This window comes from Rhinoderma darwinii, chromosome 1, assembly GCF_050947455.1.
Source record: "Rhinoderma darwinii isolate aRhiDar2 chromosome 1, aRhiDar2.hap1, whole genome shotgun sequence".
Taxonomy (NCBI): domain Eukaryota; kingdom Metazoa; phylum Chordata; class Amphibia; order Anura; family Rhinodermatidae; genus Rhinoderma; species Rhinoderma darwinii.
In genome coordinates this window covers 195949263-195970587 of record NC_134687.1, presented here as the reverse complement: position 1 = coordinate 195970587, position 21325 = coordinate 195949263, and the positions used below count along the sequence as shown (strand labels likewise).

At 39.2% G+C, this 21325-nt stretch overlaps 1 protein-coding gene across 1 annotated transcript in view; it reads left to right on the top strand.

Annotated features, from left to right (window-relative positions):
- The window catches only part of NPFFR2 (neuropeptide FF receptor 2), a 152783-nt gene extending 133001 nt beyond the window's left edge, over window positions 1-19782 (top strand). The window contains exon 4 of the mRNA XM_075849782.1: window positions 18647-19782. Within this exon, the coding sequence (XP_075705897.1) occupies window positions 18647-19505 (859 nt within the window). The 3' untranslated portion in view covers window positions 19506-19782. The remainder of the gene's footprint in view (window positions 1-18646) is intronic.
- The last annotated feature ends 1543 nt before the right edge of the window (window positions 19783-21325 follow it).

Here is a 21325-nt window from a genome sequence, read left to right as displayed (position 1 = left end):
GGTGCTTGAAACGCGTAGGCTCGGGCACACGCCCGCACCATCAACCATCCTGGGACTGCGTCTTGTTCTACATTTTATATCTTCTATTGCCAATAAAAGTGGGATCCACGTATCCTTTTTATCCCGACACAGCGCTGGATCATTTCTCCTTTTTTCTTGTCCCATTCTGATTGCTTTCTCTTCTAATGTCTAATGTCTACTTAACCCCTCTTGAGTTATGCCTCACAATATAAAAAAAATGTAAATAAACTTAAAGGGAATGTGTCGCTAGTTAAACAGTTAGTATATACATGATTACACATTGTTCTAATTTTTTTAATTTTTTCACAAGTCAGGAAATATTATAAATTAGATTCTAATTTATAACATTACCATGTGCTGGTCACTAGAGGGAGCAATTCCCAAAATTGCAGCATTGGCATGTGGTAAAGCAACCTTATTGCTTTATGCTGCAAAATTGGAGAAGACACACTCGCTCTAGTGTGCTCAAACAATCCCCCTCCTTTATCCTGGCTAGTGCCAGGAGAAAGAAGTTGGTTGAATGTTCAAACCTCCTACACTGTGTGCCGCCATTTTTTGAACGAATGCACAGTGTAGGAGGCTTAGATACAGTGGTAATCACACAGTATAACACGAACATACACAAACATAACTTACCTGCTCCTGCCGCCGCCGCTGCCGCCGCTCCCTCCGCTAGTCCTTGCTTCTGAACATATGGACGGAAGCAATGACCTGAAGTAGTCATCTTACTGTCCGGCCGCGGCTTCCGGTCCACATGAAAATGGCGCCGGATGTCGATGACCTTCCTTTTGGACAGTGTGGGAGCGGCGCATGCGCCGTTCCCACACAGACGGCGTACGCTATAGTGAATGGAACGGCTCCCGTTCGCATTCACTATGGGGATGTATGTGCCGTATTCCATCTCTGTATGTGTCATTAATCGACACATACAAAGATGAAAAAAAAATGGCAGCCCCCATAGAGAAGTAAAAGACAGAAAAAAGAAAAAAGTAAAACACAAAAACACAAATAAATAAAATGTATTTTAATAACATACTAAAAGCAAAAACATATTTTTTTTTTCGTGACACCTTCCCTTTAAACATTTTCAATACTGAATGAATTTAGGTTAAAAAACAAAAATGGGTGTTATGCAATGTGTAATGCATATTTGGTAATTCACAGTAGTACAGTATATAGAATTTACTGTGCTATTAACACCTAACACAGTTTTAATATAAAATTGAGTAGGTAGCTTTTAACAATTAGCATATAAATTTCAACAGTCTGAGTGGTTAGGAAAAAGAAACACAACTTAGATGTACTTTATGTTATCACAGAGATACAATCCTTGCCATAGCTAATGGCTTCTAGTGTGATAATCCTCACTGGATTAAAAGCGATGTTTACAGGGGTTTGGATCAATTAGAAGAAAATGCTAAATTGCTTTAGAAAACTGAGGATTTTAAAGTTCATTACATTTTATATAGAGGAGATTAAACAACGAATGCCGTAAGCATTAATGGAAAAGATACAATAGTCATTTTAAGAGAAAAACAACATGCTGTATAATATAAAAACAAGAGAATAGAACTGCAAAAGTAGGAAAGATATTAACCTTAGATTTTTTACTGTCAACTCAAAAATATTTAGATTTGTGCGCTTGAAAAAATTGTGAAAATGAAAATGGGCCATATACTGCCAATGGCCTGTAGTCAGCTCTCTGATAAGAGCTAACAGAGCTTTTCTAGCAATAAGGGGCAGACTGAGCACTGGATTCCCCAAAAATCACACCTTTTGACATATTTTAATGACACGTGATAAGTTACTGTACTTGAAACCACACTTTCAGGCCCCATGCACATGGCCGTGCCCATAATCACGGGCCGCGATTACAGACACGGACAGGCGTCCACATTTTCGGCCCGTTCTCCCATACACTTCTACGGCCCAGACACCTTCCCGTAAATAAAAGGGAAGGTGTCCGTGGACAATAGAAGTGAATGTGTCCGTAATTACGAACAATTTTTATGGTCGTGTGCATGGGGCCTCATTGTGTAACAAGCCATTTGTTCATGCAGTCCAATGATCTTCAGCAGACTTTACTTTTGCAAACAGATCACTGTTAAATAGGTATTCAAGTCTTAAACATTTAAGACATATCCACAGAATATGCTATAAATGCCTGATAGATACGGGCCCCACCTCTGGCATCCTAATCCCTGTTTAGTGATTCACGCTGGCCACATTCCTTATAGAAACCCATGGAGAGGTGGCCGCTCTTTCCCACAACAGTGACAGTATTAGGGTTCACATATCAGTGACAACCATATTGCCCCCTCATAAGTGCCAGCTATAGAGCTCCTCACAAAGAGCACCTGCTTTATTGCCCCTATAAGTACCAGTCACAGTACTAATAGTAGTACTGTGACTGGTACTCATGGGGCTTTTATGAGTAATAGCCCCACTTATCAGTCACCTATTTCGTGATTCTCACAGCCCGACACACAGGGATTTAAACTAGAGGGTAACTTTCTGCTCTTGCACTGATCTCTGTAATTGGTGTGGGAAAGAAAGAATGGAGTTGACAAGTCTCTTTGTTCTCTGTGAAGGACTACCCTACATGGTTTCCTCTCCTGCCTCTTCCTTAATTTAAAGACATATTGATATGTATGTATACACAATATAACATTAAAACCACCTGCCTAATGTTGTGTAAGTCCTCCTCATGCCACCAAAACAGCTCTGACTTGTCAAGGCAAGGAGTTCACAAGAATTCTGAAGGTGTCCTGTGGTATCTGCAGATCCTGTGGTAGCAGCAGATCCTTTACTTCCTGTAAGTTGCAAGGCCTCCATATTTCCACAGAGTCGGGATGCGGGGAGGGTGAGGTAGACGATTCCCTAGGGCCCCACCTTGCAACATTGGAGGGCACAATTTTATATAAAAATAATAATCTTAGGGATTTAACCCCTTAAGGACGTAGCCTAGTTTTGGCCTTAAGGCTCAGAGCCCATTTTTCAAATCTGACATATTTCACTTTATGTGGTAATAACGTCGGAATGCTTAAACCTACCCAAGCGATTCTGAGACTGTTTTCTCGTGACACATTGGGCTTCATGTTCGTGGTAAAATTTGGTCGATATATTCAGTGTTTATTGGTGAAAAATTGCAAAATTTAGAGAAAATGTTGAAAAATTAGCATTTTTCAGAATTGAAATGCATCTGCTTGTAAAACAGACGGTTATACCACCCAAAATAGTTACTAGTTCACATTTCCCATATGTCTACTTTAGATTGGCATCGTTTTTTGAACATTATTTTATTTTTCTTGGAAGTTACAAGGCTTAGAACATAAACAGCAATTTTTAAGAAAATTTCAAAAGCCTTTTTTTTAAGGTACCTCTTGAGTTCTGAAGTGGCTTTGTGGGGCCTATGTATTAGAAACCCTGATAAAACACCCCATTTTAAAAACTAGACCCCTCAAAGTATTCAAAACAGCATTTAGAAAGTTTTTTTAACCCTTCAGGCATTTCACAGGAATTAAAGCAAAGTGGAGGTGAAATTTGCAAATTTCATTTTTCTTGCTGAATTTCAATTTTATTCATTTTTTTTCTGTAACACAGAAGGTTTTACCAGAGAAACACTACTAAATATGTATTGTCCAGATTCTGCAGTTTTTAGAAATGTCCCACATGTGGCCCTACTGCGCTCGTGGACTAAAACACAAGCCCTAGAAGCAAAGAAGCACCTAGTGCATTTTGAGTCCTCTTTTTTATTAGAATATGTTTTAGGCAGCATGCCAGGTTTGAAGAGGTGTTGAGGTGCCAAAACAGTAGGAATTCCCCAATAGTGACCCCATTTTGGAAACTACACCCCTCAAGGAATTCATTTATAGTTGTTGTTACCATTTTGACTGCACAGTTTTTTCACAGCACGTATTTGAATTGGGCTGTGAAATGAAAAAAAATTCATTTTTTCCAATAAAATGTCATTTGTGATCAAAATTTCTTATTTTCACAGGGAACAAAATACCCCATTTTGTTGCCCAATTTGTCCTTAGTGTGGCAATACCCCAATTGTGGTGATAAACTGCCGTTTGGGCCCATGGGAGGGCTCAGAAGGAAAGGAGCGCTATATGTTTGTTGGAGTCCAGATTTTGCTGGATTGGTTTTCGAGTGCCTTGTCGCATTTGCAGAGCCTCAGAGGTATCAAAGCAATGGAAACCCACCAAAAGTGATCCCATTTTGGAAACTACACCCCTCAAGGAATTCATTTATGGTTGTTGTTAGCATTTTGACCGCACAGTTTTTTCACAGCACCTATTTCAATTGGGCTGTGACATTAAAAAAATGACATTTTTTCCAATAAGATGTAATTTTTTATCAAAATTTCTTATTTTCACAAGGAACAAAATACTCAATTTTGTTGCCAAATTTCTCCTGAGTGCAGCAATACCCCATTTGTGGCAATAAACTGCCGTTTGGGCCCATGGGAGGCCTCAGAAGGGAAGGAGCGCTGTGTGTTCTTTGAAGTACAGATTTTGCCGGTTTGGTTTTCGGGTGCCATGTCGCATTTGAAGAGCCACAGAGGTATCAAAGCAATGGAAACCCACCAGAAGTGACCCCATTTTGGAAACTACACCCCTCAAGGAATTCATTTATGGGTAATGTGACCATTTAAACCCCATAGTTTCTTCACAGAACTTATTTGAATTGGGCTGGGAATTAAAAAAATATATATTTTGTCCAATAATATGTCATTTTAGCTCAAAAATTCTAATTTTCACAAGAAATAAAATACTCCATTTTGTTGCCCAATTTGTCCTGAGTGCGGCAATACCCCATTTGTGGTGATAAACTGCCGTTTGGGCCCATGGGAGGGCTCAGAAGGAAAGGACCACCATTTGGCCTACTGGGGATTTTCTAGTGCAAAGTCATGTATGCAGAAGCACCTGAGTTACCAGTACAGTTGAAACCCGCAAGAAGTGACCCCTTTTTAATAACTACACCCTTAAGGCATTCATCTAGAGGTGTAGTGAGCATTTTGACCAGAGACCTACACCCCATAAACTGTAATGTGGGTTCTCCTGGGTATGACAATACCCTACATGTGGCTGTTATCAGCTGCCTGGACACACAGCAGGGCTCAGAGGGGAAAGACGAGGGGGGATAAGCTGTGCGGAGTGCATCAGGGTAAGTATAATTGGGGTAAATTATAAACCAAGGGATGTATGATAAATTTTAAAACTGACTTTCATACAGAGCTCTGGTTATTCGGTACACGTGTCACATTGATATATTGTGTCATCCCTTATCGCCCTCTTATAGCAGACTTTGCACCTCTTTTGACTTTTTCCCTACTTGCCAGTTTGGGGAACTTCTCCTGGAAAGTGTTGCCGCCCTGGTACGATGCGTGTGGCCCCGCTTCCAGAAGTACTGGGTGCCCCCCGTTCTTGGTCCCTAAAGATTAGGTTCTTGATAATCACCTCTTGAAATTCCAGGAAAGTTCCCGTCTGGCCTGCACATAGACGTAGCACGTACGCATTGTACAAAGCCATCTGTATGATGTGCCCGGCCAGCTTCTTATACCACACCGCATGGCGCTGTAGGGCTTCAGGATTTGATCTTACAAGTCCATCCCTCCCATGTACCTATTGTAGTCCCGGATGCAGTCTGGTTTGGGGGTGGCCTTTCCTTCATATATCCGGATGCACTCTCGCGCAGTTTATACATCTTTACGCCATACCTTGCCCTCTTACCCGGCAGGTACTCGCGGAATTGAACCCTCCCTTTAAAATGTACCAGGGACTCATCAATAGAAATACACTTCTCGGGGGTGAATGCTTGGGAAAACCGGGCACTGGAACGGTCTAATAGGGGTCTCCGTTGTATACAAACGGTCAAAACTGGGGTCATCTCGGGGTGGGCACGGCTCATTATCAGTATAATGTAAGAAGCGAAGTATTGCCTCATTTATTTATTTTTTTAGGTTCCAGTTCAGTTCTGAAGTTGCTTTGAGGGGCCCATATATTAGAAACCCCTATCAAATACCCCATTTTAGAAACTAGACCCCTCAAAGTATTCACAACAGCATTTAGAAAGTTTATGAACCCTTTAGGTGTTTAACAGGAATTTAGAGCAAAGTAGAGGTGAAATTTACATTTTTTTTTTGTCAGAAAATCCTCTTTATACCATTTTTTTTATAACACAAAAGGATTTATCAGAGAAACGCAACTTAATACGTATTGCCCAGATTCTGCAGCTTAGAGAAATATCCCACATGTGGCCCTAGTGCGGTAATGGACTGAAGCACCGGCCTCCGAAGCAAAGGCGCTCCTAGTGGATTTTGAGGCCTCTTTTTTATTAGGCACCATGTCCGGTTTGAAGAGGTCTTGTGGTGCCAAAACATTGGGAACCCCCCAAAAGTGACCCCAATTTGGAAACTAGACCCCTTGAGAAATCCATTGTAGTTTTCTTGGGGTGCATGCGACTGTTTGATCAGTTTTTATTCTATTTTTAGGTGGCGTGGTGACTAAAAAACAGCAATTCTACTATTTTTTTTTATTCTATTTTTTTTACAGCATTCACCGTGCGCAATAAATGGCATATTCACTTTATTCTGCGGGGCGATGCGATTACGTCGATACCAGATGTTTATAGTTTTTTTTAATGTCTTATGGCGTTTGCACAATAAAATACGTTTTGTAAACAATCATTCACTTTTTGTGTTACCTTATTCTAAGAGCCATAACGTTTTTATTTTTCAATCAATAAAGCCGTGCGAGGACTTATTTTTTGCGTAACGAACTGTAGTTTCGATCAGTACCATTTTTCGGTACATGCGACTTTTTGATCCCTTTTTATTCCATTTTTTGGGAGGTGAAGTGACCAAACAATTGTGATTGTGGTTCGGTTTATTATTATTTTCTTTTACGGCGTTCACCGAGCGGGATAAATAACAAAATAATTTTGTAGTTCAGGCCGTTACGGACGCGGCGATACCAATTATGTATAGTTTATTTGTTTGTTTATATATATATTTTTATTAATAATAAATGACTGATAAGGTAAAAAGGGGGACTTTTACTTTTAATACTTTTAAAACTTTTATTTTCTTATTTTTACACATCTTTTTTTAACTTTTTTTTTACTGTATTACTTTGTCCCACTAGGGGACTTGAGGGCAGGAGGCCCTGATCGCTATTCTAATACACTGCACTACATGCGTAGTGCAGTGTATTAGAACTGTCAGCTACTCACTGACAGCAAGCATAGTGGGTCCTGACGTTGTCAGGACCCACTAGGCTTCCGTCTATGGCATAGCCGGATGCCATTGTTTGGTGTCCGGTTGCCATAGTCACCATCGCCGGCCGCTATCGCGTAGCAGGCCGGCGATGGCAGCTTAACCCCTAAAAAGCCGCGATCTCTATAGAACGCGGCTTTTAAGGGGTTAATCAGCGGGGACACAGCGATCGGTCCCCGCTGTAGGAGCTGTGACAGCTGCTGAACAAGACAGCAGCTGTCACAGCTCCTGCATGTGTCGGGAGGACGGCCGTTACTCCCGAGACGTACTATTAGGTCATGGAGCGCGAACGATACAGCTGCCATGACCTAATAGTACGTCCAGGAGCGGGAAGGGGTTAATGCACATCATTGCGTGGCTTGCCTTCTTCTGATCAGTTATTCTGGTGCCATTTTTTCCTAAATAAACAGAGCTCACACACCCAACCATCCACATATTGTAAAAGAAAATGTGATTCATCAGAACAGGCCACCTATTGGGTACTCTGACCAGTCTACAGCTACACAGCCCCAAATGCAGAAATCTGCCATGCACTGTGTGTTCCGACACCTTGCTATCACAGCATTGTGCTACAGTACCTTATTTTTGGGAACAGCCCAGACAGACTTATCTTTGCTCCATACGAGCATCAATGAGCCTTGTGCGCCCATGATCCTGTTGCTGATTCACCAGTTGTTCTTCCTTGCACTACTTTTGGGAGGTAAAAAGCACTGTATACCAAGGACACCCCACAAGACCTGAGATGTTCTGACAATATCATCTAGCCATTACAATTTTGTCCTTGTCAAAGTTGCTCAGATATGTACGCTTGCCCATTTTTCCTGCTTTCAACACATCAACTTCAAAATATTACTCTTCACTTGCTGTCTAATGTATGCTACCCTTTGACAGGTGCCATTGTAATTAGATATTAAATGTTATTCACTACTCCTATCAGTGGTTTAAATAATATGGCTGAACGGTGTATATTTGTAACACGATGGGACCCGTTGACATTGTATGAAGGTTGTTAAATACAGACTCAGACTTAATTCGGAATTTAGGTTCCTTTCAGTAAAAATATATTAATATATTTTATATTCTAATTTATTTTTATATTGCATGAGTATCATAATGGCTATAATCTTTGATATACCTTTCATGTATATCTACATTCAATTTAGCTAATTTGCAATGAATGTGAATGATTGGCCATTAGGATGCATTGCTAAATCTATTCATCAGCTTTAAAACTTGATCCTCCCAATGTAATTTATGGACTGGCAAATTTGGAAATCAGGTGAATTAGTATGCTCAGGATAGTCAGGATATTTAAAATTCCCCACAAGAATGAAACTCATTACTTTTTGCCACTTTTTTCCATTTAAATCATTATTTAAGCCTGCTGAGTTTTCTGTAGGGGCTCATAATAAACTTCAATAAGTATGTTCTACTTATTGCTCTCTTCACTAATTATTGTAGACTTCATGCATTTAGTGTTAATTTGATATTACTGACACATGATATGAAATATTTTTCTGGGTTAACATATATTCAAATTTACCTCTTTTCCTGCCTTACCATGTCCAACTCTGCAAATGTAATGCCTGCTACATGCTAGACCCACTTTTTTACACAATCTCCCTCCCCAGATCCCATTTTCAAAATCTTCTCCAGTCATACTCTAATTTTCCTCATTACACTGGAGTAATAATTGGGGGATCTTGGCTTGTTTTTTCTTCCCGTATTTCTTTTTTTAGTATTTTCTTATATTTTCTGCTTTATCTTTACTTTTCCCCATTTGAAAAATGAAGACACCAAGACATTTGACACATTTAAACACGCCAGCTAAAAGCATTTTTTACAATGTGCATCCACTTTTGCACTATTAAAATATCAACATCATTTTGATATTCTGTAGTCCATTATTATGGCAGCTTGTGTGGGATATTACTGAGATCTGATTTCCTAGAGGATATTTTTTTTTATATAGAAAAGCATTTTGCATCATATGAGGACTTTTCTTCCAGCGTAATGACTCTTTGATTCAAAGTAAAATCTGAAATCTGATTACAGTTAGCTCTTCATACAAATCTATACCTTTACTAGCATTAGTTCACTCTTTAATATAATTTCCAGACTGATAGGATTTGCTGCATTGGTATCTCAAAGAGTAGCTAAAGGAGCTTTTTGGAAAGCTGACCACTTAATATTCATTCACTGAAAACTCATTTAACCACTTCCCGACTGCCCACAGTAAATTCACGTCGGCACTTGCTGGGCTCTGTGCAGCGCAACCGTGAATTCACGGTGGGTGTTAAAACGCGATCCGGGTGTCTCAGAGTAGGGCTGACACCTGGATCGCGCTGTTAACCCCTGCCTCTGGTCCCGGAGACATGATCGAAACCTGATTGGTTCAGGTCCCGATCATGTGATCGCAGGGAAAGTTTGTTGTAGCAACGAACTGGAAAGTTTGTTGCTACAACAAACTTTCCCGGGGACCGATTGGGGGTGCTGCAGTCGGTTGCATGGCAAAACCGGAGACCATACAACAGCCTCCGGGTCTGCCATGCACGGCAGCCTATGAGGACCAGCCGGAGGCCGGTCCCCATAAGCTTCCTGTCAGTGTGACTCTCAGCGTCACACTGACAGCTTATAATGCGTTACACTACCTAGGTATTGTAATGTATGACAGCAGCTATCAGTGCTGCAGGTCTTCAAGTAAAACAAGTAAAAAGTAAAAAAAAAACGTTATAAAAATGTTTTGTAAAAGTGTAAAAACAAGTTATAAGTTACAAAAACAAAAAATGCTTTTATTCCTATAATAAGATTTTACAGGGAAAAAATGAAAATGTTAAAAAAAAGTACACATATTTGGTATCACCACGTTCGTAACGACCCAAACTATAACTCTATAATATTATTTTTCCTGCCCGGTGAACACTGCAAAATAAATAATTAAAAAACTATGACAGAGTCACTATTTTTTTGGTCATCACCCCTCCCAAAATATAAAATAAAAAGTGATCAAAAAGTTGCATGTACCCCACAATAGTACCAATAAAAACTACAACCCGACCCACAAAAAACAAGCCCTTACACAGCTTTTATAAATTAAAAATAAAAAAGTTATGGCTCTCAGAATATGGTGACGCACAAAATAAATAATTTTATCAAAAAGTGATTTTATTGCGCAAACGCCACAAAATATAAAAAAATTATATACATACGTATCGCCGTTATCGTATCGACCCACAGAATAAAGTAAAATGTCATTTCTAGCACACGGTGAAAACTGTAAAAAAAAAGGACAAAAACATTGTTAGAATTTATGTTTTTTTGTCACTTTGCTTGCCAAAAAAATAGAATAAAAACTGATAAAAAAAATCACATGTACCCTAAAATGGTACCAATAAAAACTACAGATTTTTCCGCAACAAATAAGCCCTCGCACAGCTCCGGTGGGAAAAAAAATAAAGAAGTTCTGGCTCTCAGAGTATAGTGACAGAAATTGTGCAGAGTGTCCAAAAGCGGATAAGATTGGGCGCCATTTATCAGTGCGACACCGGCCACATATCTCTGAGTTATTATTTATTTACCACATTATTATACCCTTTTATTATGCCCCGATGTACTCCGCACAGCTTACATATGCCCCCACATTATAAACTGAAATACCAGCAATACCCCAAACAGAACTAATATCAAGCTAAATCTGCGCTCCAAAAGCCAAATGTCGCTCCCTCGCTTCTGAGCCCTACAGCGTGCCCAAACACCAACTTACGTCCATATATATGACATTTTATATCCGAGAGAACCCGCTCAACATTGTATGAGGTATTTGTCTTCAGTGGCACAAACTGGGCACAACATATTGTGCATTAAAATGGCATATCAGTGGAAAATTGTAATTTTCACTTTGCACCATTCGTTGCACATTAACGCCTTCGCGCACCACGACTTAATAGCATGTCATGCCCTGAGCCCGCTCCATATTGTGCAGGTGTCAGCTGTGTATTATGGCTGACACCCGGGACTATCGGACAGGAGCAGCGATCGCCAATGGCGGATCATCATAGGGCATTTTGGGTGGCCACCCGGGGCCCGAGGCTCCCGGGGGGCCCATGGCCTCCCAATGTACAATGTAGTTCTGTCTAGTTTTTTGCCGCGATTTTGCTGTAAATCGTGGCAAAAACCATGACGAAACAGCATTGTATATGTCCTGCAAAAGGACCTTTAGACATAAGGCCACATGACCTCATCTCTGAAGTTCTTACTACTGTTTAGAGACCTGCTGGTCACATGACCGCAGGTCCATGAGCCGTAGCAAGACTCCACAGAGAAGACTGAGGTGAGCTGCTATGTAAGTATAAGGTAATGGATTTGTTTAAGGGATCTGTATTTAGGGGTCTGGTGTGGGGACTGTATTTAGGGGGTCTGGTTTGGGGACTGTGTTTAGGGGGTCTGGTCTGTATTTAATAAGTTTGGTGTCAGTATTAGTTTAAGGGGTCTGTGGTCTGTATTTAGGGGGTCTGTATCAGTTTAAGGAGATTAGGGTCTGTATATTTAGGGGTCTGTGTTAGTTTAAGGGGTCTGGGGTCTGTATTTAGGGGGTCTGTATTAGTTTGACGTCTGGTTTCTGTATTAGTTTATGGGGTCTATTTAGGGGGCATGTTCTAAGGTCTGTATTAGTTTAGGGGTCTTTATTTAGGGGTCTGTATTTTGGATTCTGGTCTGGGGTCTGTATTAGATTAGGGAGTCTGGTCTGTGGTCTGTATTACTTAAGGGAGTCAGGTCTGGGGTTCATTATTAGTGTAGGGGGTCAGTTTTGGGGTCTATATTTAGGGGTCTGGGGTCTGTATTAGTTTATGGGGTTTGTATTTAGGGCACCTGGTCTAGGGTCTGTATTAGTTTAGGGGTCTTTATTTAGGGGTCTGTATTAGTTTCGGCGGTCTGGTCTGGGGTCTATATTAAGGGAGTCAGGTTTGGGGTCATTATTAGTGTAGAGGGTCGGGTCTGGGGTCTGTATTTAGGGGTCCTGTCTGAGGTCTGTATTTATTTAGGGTGCTTGTTCTGGGGTCTGTATTTGTTTAGGGGCGTCTGGTCTGGGGACTGCAATAGTTTAGAAGGTCTGGGTCTGTATGTATTCTATGATCTAGTCTGGGGTCCAAATTTATTTTGACTGAGTAAAAGGGGTTGTCCGGGCACATCCATAGGTCATCAGTATAAAAACCGGTCTGTGCCCGGACAACCCCGTTAATGTATGTGCCTGGGCCTTGGTGTCTAAATTTGTGTGTTTCTATAGAGGCTGGAAATGGCTGCAGAAGTAACGGGCAAAGATGTCTCATCAGGAGAAGTCGCCATAACGGTCTGCGTCAGATGGAGAAGAAAGGAAAACGACTCCCATCAGAGAAGACGCCACTTGTGAGTCACTGGATCTATAGGGAATCTGTCCCCTCTCCTGACATGTCTGTTGTAGGAAATCCTTGTATTCTACATATCTTTGTGTACCCAGGACTAATAGAAAAATGTGTGTTACCATTCCCATTGTCAAGAGGAAGTGTCCCTGAACAGTGTGATACTGTCAGCAATGGTTGGAGACTGTCAGTATGTAGAGACGCAGTCCTTTGACAAGGGGAATCATAACACCCATTTGTCAATCCTCACACAAAAAGGTGGTGTTCACTATAGACACGGCAGAACAGCGGTGGGGAAGGGGGGCCCAAGTTTCTGGAACAGCCCAGGACCCATGGTCCACTTAATCTGCCACTGGCGATCGCAGTTACAGGAGCCTGTAAAAATGACATTATACTGATATTGTACCAGCGATCCAAGGATCGCTTGTTACAGTCCCCTAGGTGGACTAATAAAATGTGTAAAAAAAAAAGTTAAAAAAGTTATTATTAGTGAAATAAATATATAATATATTTAAAGTCCAAAAAACCCCCCTTTCCCATTTTTCCTCTAAAGTAATGTAAAAATTCAAAAAAGAAACACAATTGGTATTGCTGCATCCGTAAAGGTTACAATATATCATTATTTAACTTGCACTATGAACGCCGTAAAAAATAAAGAACTTAAAACGCCAAAATCGCTGTGTTTTGGTCACCTTAGCTTTTAATTTTTTTTTTATAAAAGGTGATAAAAAAAGTTGTATGTACCAAAACATTGTACCAATAAAAACGACAGCTTGTCCCGCAAAAAATAAGCCCTCACACCACTCAATCGGCCCAAAAATAAAAAAAGTGATGCCTCCCGGAATGTGGGGAAACAAAACGTTTTGTTTTTTTAAACAAATAGTTTTTACTTTGTCAAAGTAGTAAAATATAAAAAAAAAACTGTATATATTTGGTATCACCGTAATCCTATTAAGTCTCAGAAAAAACGTGTTGTTTTTACCGCACTGTGAATACTGTAAAAATGAAAACCAAAAAACAATGGAGGAATCACAGCTTTTTACAATTTCAGCCTGCAAAGAATTTTATTTTCAGTTTCCCAGTACAGTAAAAGGTTTTTTAAATGTTGTCACTACAAACTACAATTCCTCCCGCAAAAAATAAGCCCTTACACCACTCTACTGACGGAAAAATAAAAAAAGTTGTGGCTCTTGGAAAGCGGGGAGGGAAAAACTAAAATGAAAAAGCAAAAAATAGATCAGTCCTGAAAGGGTTAATTAATGTCTAATGAAAAGGCATTTATGACCATGTGGGGTATTGCCGTACTTGGGAGAAATTGCTTTACAAATCTTGGGGTGCTTTTTCCTCCTTTATCCTTTGTGAAAATGAAAAAAATTAACATTTTTGTGGAAAAAATGTTGATTTTTATTTTCACGGCCTAATTCTAATAAATTCTGAAAAAGACCTGTGGGGTCTAAATGCTCACTATACCCCTAGATAGATTCCTTATGGGGTGTAGTTTCCCAAATAGGGTCAGTTTTGGGGTGTCTCCACTGTTTTGGTACCTCAGGGGCTTTGCAAATGCGACATGACACCCAAAAACTATTTCAGCTAAATTTGAGCTCCAAAAGCCAAATATTGCTCCTTCCCTTCTGAGTCCTGCCGTGGGTCCAAACAGCAGTTTATTACCACATATAGCATATTGCTGTAATCAGGAGAAATTGCTTTTAAAATTTTAGGGTTCTTTTTCTCCTTTATTTATTGTAAAAATTTAATATTTCTAAGTTTTTTCAGAAAAAAAGTAGATTTTCATTTTCACGGTCTAATTCCACTAAATTCAGCAAAAAAATTATGGTGTCAAAATGCTAACTATACCCCTAGAAAAAATCCTTGAGGGGTGTAGTTTCCAAAATGAGGTCACTTTTGGGGTATTTACACTGTTTTGGTCCTTCCAGGGCATTGCAAACGCGACATAGCAATGAAAACCAATCCAGCAAAATCTGAACTCCAAAATCCAAATGGCGCTCCTTCCCTTCTGAGCTCTGCCGTGGGTCCAAACAGCAGTTTATTACCACATATGTGGTATTTCCATAATTGGGAGAAATTGGTTTACAAGTTTTGGGGTGCCTTTTATTCTTCATTCCTTGCAAATATTATTATTTTTTTTTTAAATTTCAGAAAAAAAGGAGATTTTCACTTTTACAGACAAACTCCAATAAATATAGCAAAAGACCTCTGGGGTCAAGATGCTAACTATGCCCCTATATAAATTCCTCGAGGGGTGTAGTTTCCAAAACTGTGTCACTTTTGGGGAGTTTCCACTATTTTGGCACCACAAGACCTCTTCAAACCTGACATGGTGCCTAAAATATATTCTAAAAAAAGGAGGCCCCAAAACCGACTAGGTGCTGCTTTGCTTCTGAGGCCTGTGTTTCAGTCCATTACCACACTAGAGCCACATGTGGGATGTTTCTAAAAACTGCAGAATCTGGGCAATAAATACTGAGTCGCGTTTCTCTGTTAAAACCTTCTGTATTAGGCTGGGTTCACACGACCATGTTACGTCCGTAATGTACGGAACGTAATTCGGCCGGAAGACCCGGACCGAACACAGTGCAGGGAGCCCGGCTCCTAGCATCATAGTTATGTACAATGCTAGGAGTCCCTGCCTCGCTGCAGGACAACTGTCCCGTACTGTAATCATGATTACAGTACGGGACAGTAGTTCCACGCAGAGGCAGGGACTCCTAGGGTCGTACATCACTATGATGCTAGGAGCCCGGCCCCCTGCAGTGTGTTCGGTCCGGGTCTTCCGGCCAAATTACGTTCCGTACATTACGGACGTAACATGGTCGTGTGAACCCAGCCTTACAGAAGAAAATGTATTACAAATGAATTTCAGCAAAAAAAAAAATTATTTGTAAATTTCCCCTCTACATTGCTTTCATTCCTGTGAAATGCCTAAAGGGTTAAGAAACTTTCTGAATGCTGTTTTGAATACTTTGAGGGGTGCAGTTTTTAAAATGGGGTGATTTATGGGGTATATCTAGTACATAAGGCCCTCAAAGCCACCTCAGAACTGAACTGGTCCTTGAAAAATAGCCTTTTGAAATTTTCTTGAAAACGTGAAAAATTGCTGCTAAAGTTCTAAGCCTTGTAACGTCCTAGAAAAATAAAATAACGTTCAAAAAACGATGCAAATATAAAGTACACATATGGAATATGCAAAATAGTAACTATTTTGTGTGGTATTACTATCTGTTTTACATTTAAAATTAGAAAAATTATAATTTTTGCAAATTTTGGTGTTTTTCATAAATAAGCAAGGATTTTAGTGACCAAATTTTTCCACTAACATAAACTACAATATGTCACGAGAAAGCAAACTCAGAATCGCTTGGCTAGGCAAAAGCATTCCAGAGTTATTACCACATAAAATGACATATTGACAGATTTGAAAAAATGGGGCTGGTCTTGAAGGCCAAACTGAGCTGGTCCTGAAAGGGTTAAGCATGCATCCGTTCTCCCGCTCTCCTCAGAATGAGTGATGTCATAAAATTTACCCACCCGCTCCACTCACTTGGACAGTGCTGACGTCTATTTCAGACATCAGCACAGTCTTAGCATTCCCCATATTGTCACTGGAGGGAAGTGGTAGTCTGGTTTGTTAACTTAACTTACATACCAAATTGAATAAACAGGGCTGGTCTAACTATACATAAAGTCTGTGCAGCCTGCAAATTATAACCACCAACAAAAATAACTAATGCAAAGAAATATAATCAATAAATATATATTTTATTAAAGTCCATAGACACACATGGGTAATGTATGAATGATGAGATTTTATTTTACTAATAGTTGTTTTGCCATAAGTCCCAACCCAGGATCCTAAACTGTACAATCCCACCATAGCTGTATAATTATAAAGTGCTAGTAGTGCAAAGGATGGCTACCTCACTGTTATGGCCCTTTCACACAGACCAATGATCAGGCAAATGAGTTTTCATATGAACGTTCGCTTCCGATCATTGTCCTGTGTAAACAGGGCAACGGATCAGGCAATGAAGGAGCAAACGCTAGTTCATCGGCTGATCGTATTGTTTATGCAGCACAAAATATTATCATTGTTGAAATCACATCTCCCAGTGTAAACAGGGAGATGTGCCTCTGACATGATGGAAATGGGGACGAGCACTCGAAGTAACGGACTCTTATCCCCATACATTACCAATCATAGCTCCTTGTAAAAGGAGCAAATGAGTGTCGATCAATGAGCTGTTTCATTGATCGGAGCTAATTTTTACGGCCAAAATTGGCCGGTGTAAGAGGACCCCTAGTTATATACTTGTAGATAGGCATCAACAATATACACACATGAGGAAGTCAAAGCCATGTAAAGTAAGCCAGGCTATACAGACCAAAAAAGAGATAATCCCCAACACGTGTTTTGCATGTTGCTTTTTCCAGAAGAATTGACGTGTGAAACACGTGTCAGGTTTTCTCTCCCAAACTTGAATTGTTTGGTCTGTATACCCTGGCTTGCTTTACATGCTTTTGGCTCCCTCTTGTGTGTATAATGTTGATGCTATAATTGCACATATATAACTAACAGTGAGGTAGCCATCCTTTGCACTTCTAGCACTTTATTATTATACAGCTATGGTAGGATTGTAGAGTATTGGATCCCGGTTTAAGACTCATCGGTAATGTATGCACGATGATATTTTATTTTACTAATAGCTGTTTTACCATGTATGTCTATGGAAATTAATAAAATATATATTTATTGATTGTATTTCTGTGCATTAGCTCTTTTTGTTGGTGGTTATTACTTTACTAACATAGATTAGTTAGATTTATCTTAAAAATATATATTTAAGCCATTTTATCCACAATATTGGTACATTTTGTTACAGAACAATTCTGCATTGTGGTCTAATGCCACTGGGGTTTGATTTATGATATTTTTATTATTTACTTTTATTTTTGTATTATTTGTATAGTTTCAAAAACTTCAAATTAACTTCATTGTTACAGGTATTCTGCTTTCAGCAAATACATTTCATTAATTGTGTAATGAGAAGATATCCAAATTTATCATGTTTTGTGTATGAATTCCTCACATAACAAGATCTCTGCTTGTAGTATTTGAACAGAAATCTTCCTTTTTACTTCCAGAGGATGAAAATCTGTCCTGGTCATGTGATGATTACACAGGTGCAGGGCTTTTTACAGTCAAGATACCCATACAATATCTGTCTGCCAAGAGCTATTCCTCGAGTCTCCAACATCGACTCTGCCAAGCATGCATGCGTTTTCAATGGGTAGAGGGAAATAAGACTCCCTTGGAAGCAACATTTTCTGCAAGAACAAAGGATAGGTCATGTTGGTTTTCATTATCTGCCAAGGGGGGGGGGGGGGTCAGGACATCCCAATACGCATTAGATAGTTGGCCGGTTCTGCTACAATTGGCAGGTTCGGATGGCATTTCTCTAATGTGTATGGGCACCTTTATAGTACAGCTATCAGGGCTCTGTCTTGTAAACAGCCTTGCACCTTTGTGTCCATCGCATGACCAGGATAGATTTTTATCCCATGGAAGTAAATAATGAAGGGTCCAACTCACTGATCTTGAAACCATTAGAGGAATTGATACACAAAGTATATTAGAAAATTGCATAATAAATAAGCTTTTGCTGCTGAAAAAAGAATACCCCTGTAAGAGACAAACAATGTCCTAATAAAGCAAATGATGTTGTTAATATATTTGTTTATATGAATATTTTACAAATTGGAACATATTTTTTTATTTTAAAATAGTTTTTATTTGTGTAATGAAAAGTATTAACCTTTGTTTCAGTCTTTATTTTTTTTCATGTGTTTTTCTTTCCTTTTTTTTTTTCTCCTTATTCCATTTATGAGTTTTGTAGTATGACATTCAGGACAATTTTATTTGTCATTGCAGATTCCGTTGCATTGTTTATCCTTTTAAGCAAAAGCTGACCATATCCACAGCTGTTGTGATAATCGTAGTGATCTGGGTCCTGGCTATTGCTATCATGTGTCCATCTGCAGTTATGTCTCATGTGAAAGAAGATAAAAACTTTCGAGTAATTCATGGCATCAACAATCAGACAAGTCCCATTTATTGGTGTCGGGAAGACTGGCCTAATCCACAGATGAGAAAAATCTACACAACAGTTCTGTTTTCTAACATCTACCTTGCTCCCCTTTCTCTCATTGTAATTATGTATGCTAGAATAGGTATTACCCTGTTTAAGAGTGAGCTGAATGTTGAAAGTAAGAATCACCAACCGCAAAGGCATGCTGTTTCCCGACGAAAGCAGAAAGTCATCAAAATGCTCATTATCATTGCTTTGCTTTTTATTTTGTCTTGGCTACCTTTGTGGACACTGATGATGCTTTCTGACTATGCCAACTTGACGGAAAATCAATACCAAATCATTAATATTTATATCTATCCATTTGCACACTGGTTGGCTTTTTTCAACAGCAGCATCAATCCCATCATTTATGGTTTCTTCAATGAGAACTTCAGACGTGGTTTCCAGGCTGCCTTCAAGCTTCAGCTGTGCTCAGAAGAAATAGAAAGAAGAACAATGTATTCGCATCGGGCACAAGGCAATGCCATCTTGCCAGCAACTTCACAAAATCCCGGGCGGCAAGAGTCAGCATTTGAAAAACAAAGTAGTGATGACAAGGAATCTAGTAAACGAAAACCTTTGACAAGTGACCAAGACTTAATTATGGAAGATTTGGAAAAAATGTCTAATAATAATGGGATTCAGCAAGACATGCTTTGATAAATCCTAAGGAGCGTCTCCAGAAATAAATGCATGGATTACAATTGCAAAAGACCCTTTTTAATATGTATTTATCATATTCAAAACACGCGCAGACGTACATATTTATGCTGACCAGTGACATGTGTTTTTTTGTAAGATGCTTTGTACAGCCACCACATTGAACGCCTGTATATAATGTCCGTTTTTATGCAATAATTCTTTTGAAGCTAATGTAAATAAAGCTGTTGCTATTTTTGTGAAGGTATGACATGCACTATATGACACACGAATGTAAATGGATATATTAAAATTTTATACATCAAAATGTTTTTAAAACCTTTACTGACATTTTGCTGTTCAATCTAATTCGGCAGTCCAACTTTTTTCTGAACTTCACTGAATATCCCCATCCAAGTTGGATATACCACTATATAGCCAAATAATGACTCACAAAGAGTTAATGCACTTGAAAGCTTTCCAGCTTACCTTTAGGGCTCATAAACACGAGCGTAAATCTCGTCCGTGTGCTGTGCGTTGAAAAAACGTACAGCACTCGGCCCCATTGATTTCAATGGGGCTATTCACACATGCGTGAGTTTTAACACAGCGTGTGTCCGTTACGTGAAACTCACTGCATGTCACATATTGCTGAGTTTTCATGCACCTACACGCCCATTGAAGTCAATGGGTGCGTGAAAATCACGGACAGCACACGGATGCACATCTGTGTGCTGTCCGTGTTTTACGCATCAATTAGATTGAAAAAAAAAGAAGTGCTTGCGAGTGTGTGAAAAACACATGCCACTCGCAGAGCACACTGATGCAAAACTCAACGCACACGGACAGATTTATGCGCATTTTGTACATGCGTAAATCTGTCACGCTCGTGTAAATGTATCCTTAGTGTAAAAAGAGGTCATGATGGGTCATGATAGCAAATCTGAAATACTATTAGTACAGTATAAGAATCAACAAAACAATAAATACATTGCAATTCAACACAAATAGTGTATATACCACAATTGTCATCCATGTTTATATGAATAGAATTAGATTCGTTAAAACAATATGATTTTTTTATGGCTTTACAATTTGCAACCATAATGGCTTCTGGCTAGCACTGTGTTAGCTACAGTACTCTATATTCATTCACGGCCTTATGGTGAAAGGGAAGTGATACTGGACTAAGTGAAGTGAGACTAGAAATTGTGTAACGTATTTGCTAATTTTGTCCCTACAGGTAGCTACTTATGGTCTTACAACTCAGTTTATAAGCATCAAACATTTTAACATCCACATGCCACTGAGAGATTAGGTATTATGAGTTAAACATTTAGATAAAATGTATTTTAAGTACTGGATGATGCAATCTGCCAGGTGAACGATAAAGTTTGTCCCTCGTCTACATATTCCAATGTCTTCACTTTTATAAATTCTGTTCCTTCATGTCCTTATTTTTTTTTTAAATATAGAAAGGCACTACTGCTAAAGTGCAGATGATATAATTACTTTACACATCCAAAAATCAGCTATGTTCTGTCCGTCAATTATATTTTTATAATTATGTTGTGTATAAGTTTTATTTATTACAGTAAAAGTAACTAATGGCTTTAGAAATAAACCATAAAACCCATTAGATTAAAACTGAAGCAAAAACAAAAAACTCTACACTAATAAAAAATATAAAGCATGATGTACAGTATATTTAATATTTTTAACCCCTTCACGACATTTGTCTTATGGATACGTTATGGAAGGCTAGTGCTTCCCGCATTTTGCAGTATCCATACGACAAATGGTGGACACTGGCTCAGAAGCTGAGTCGGGGCCACCATCCC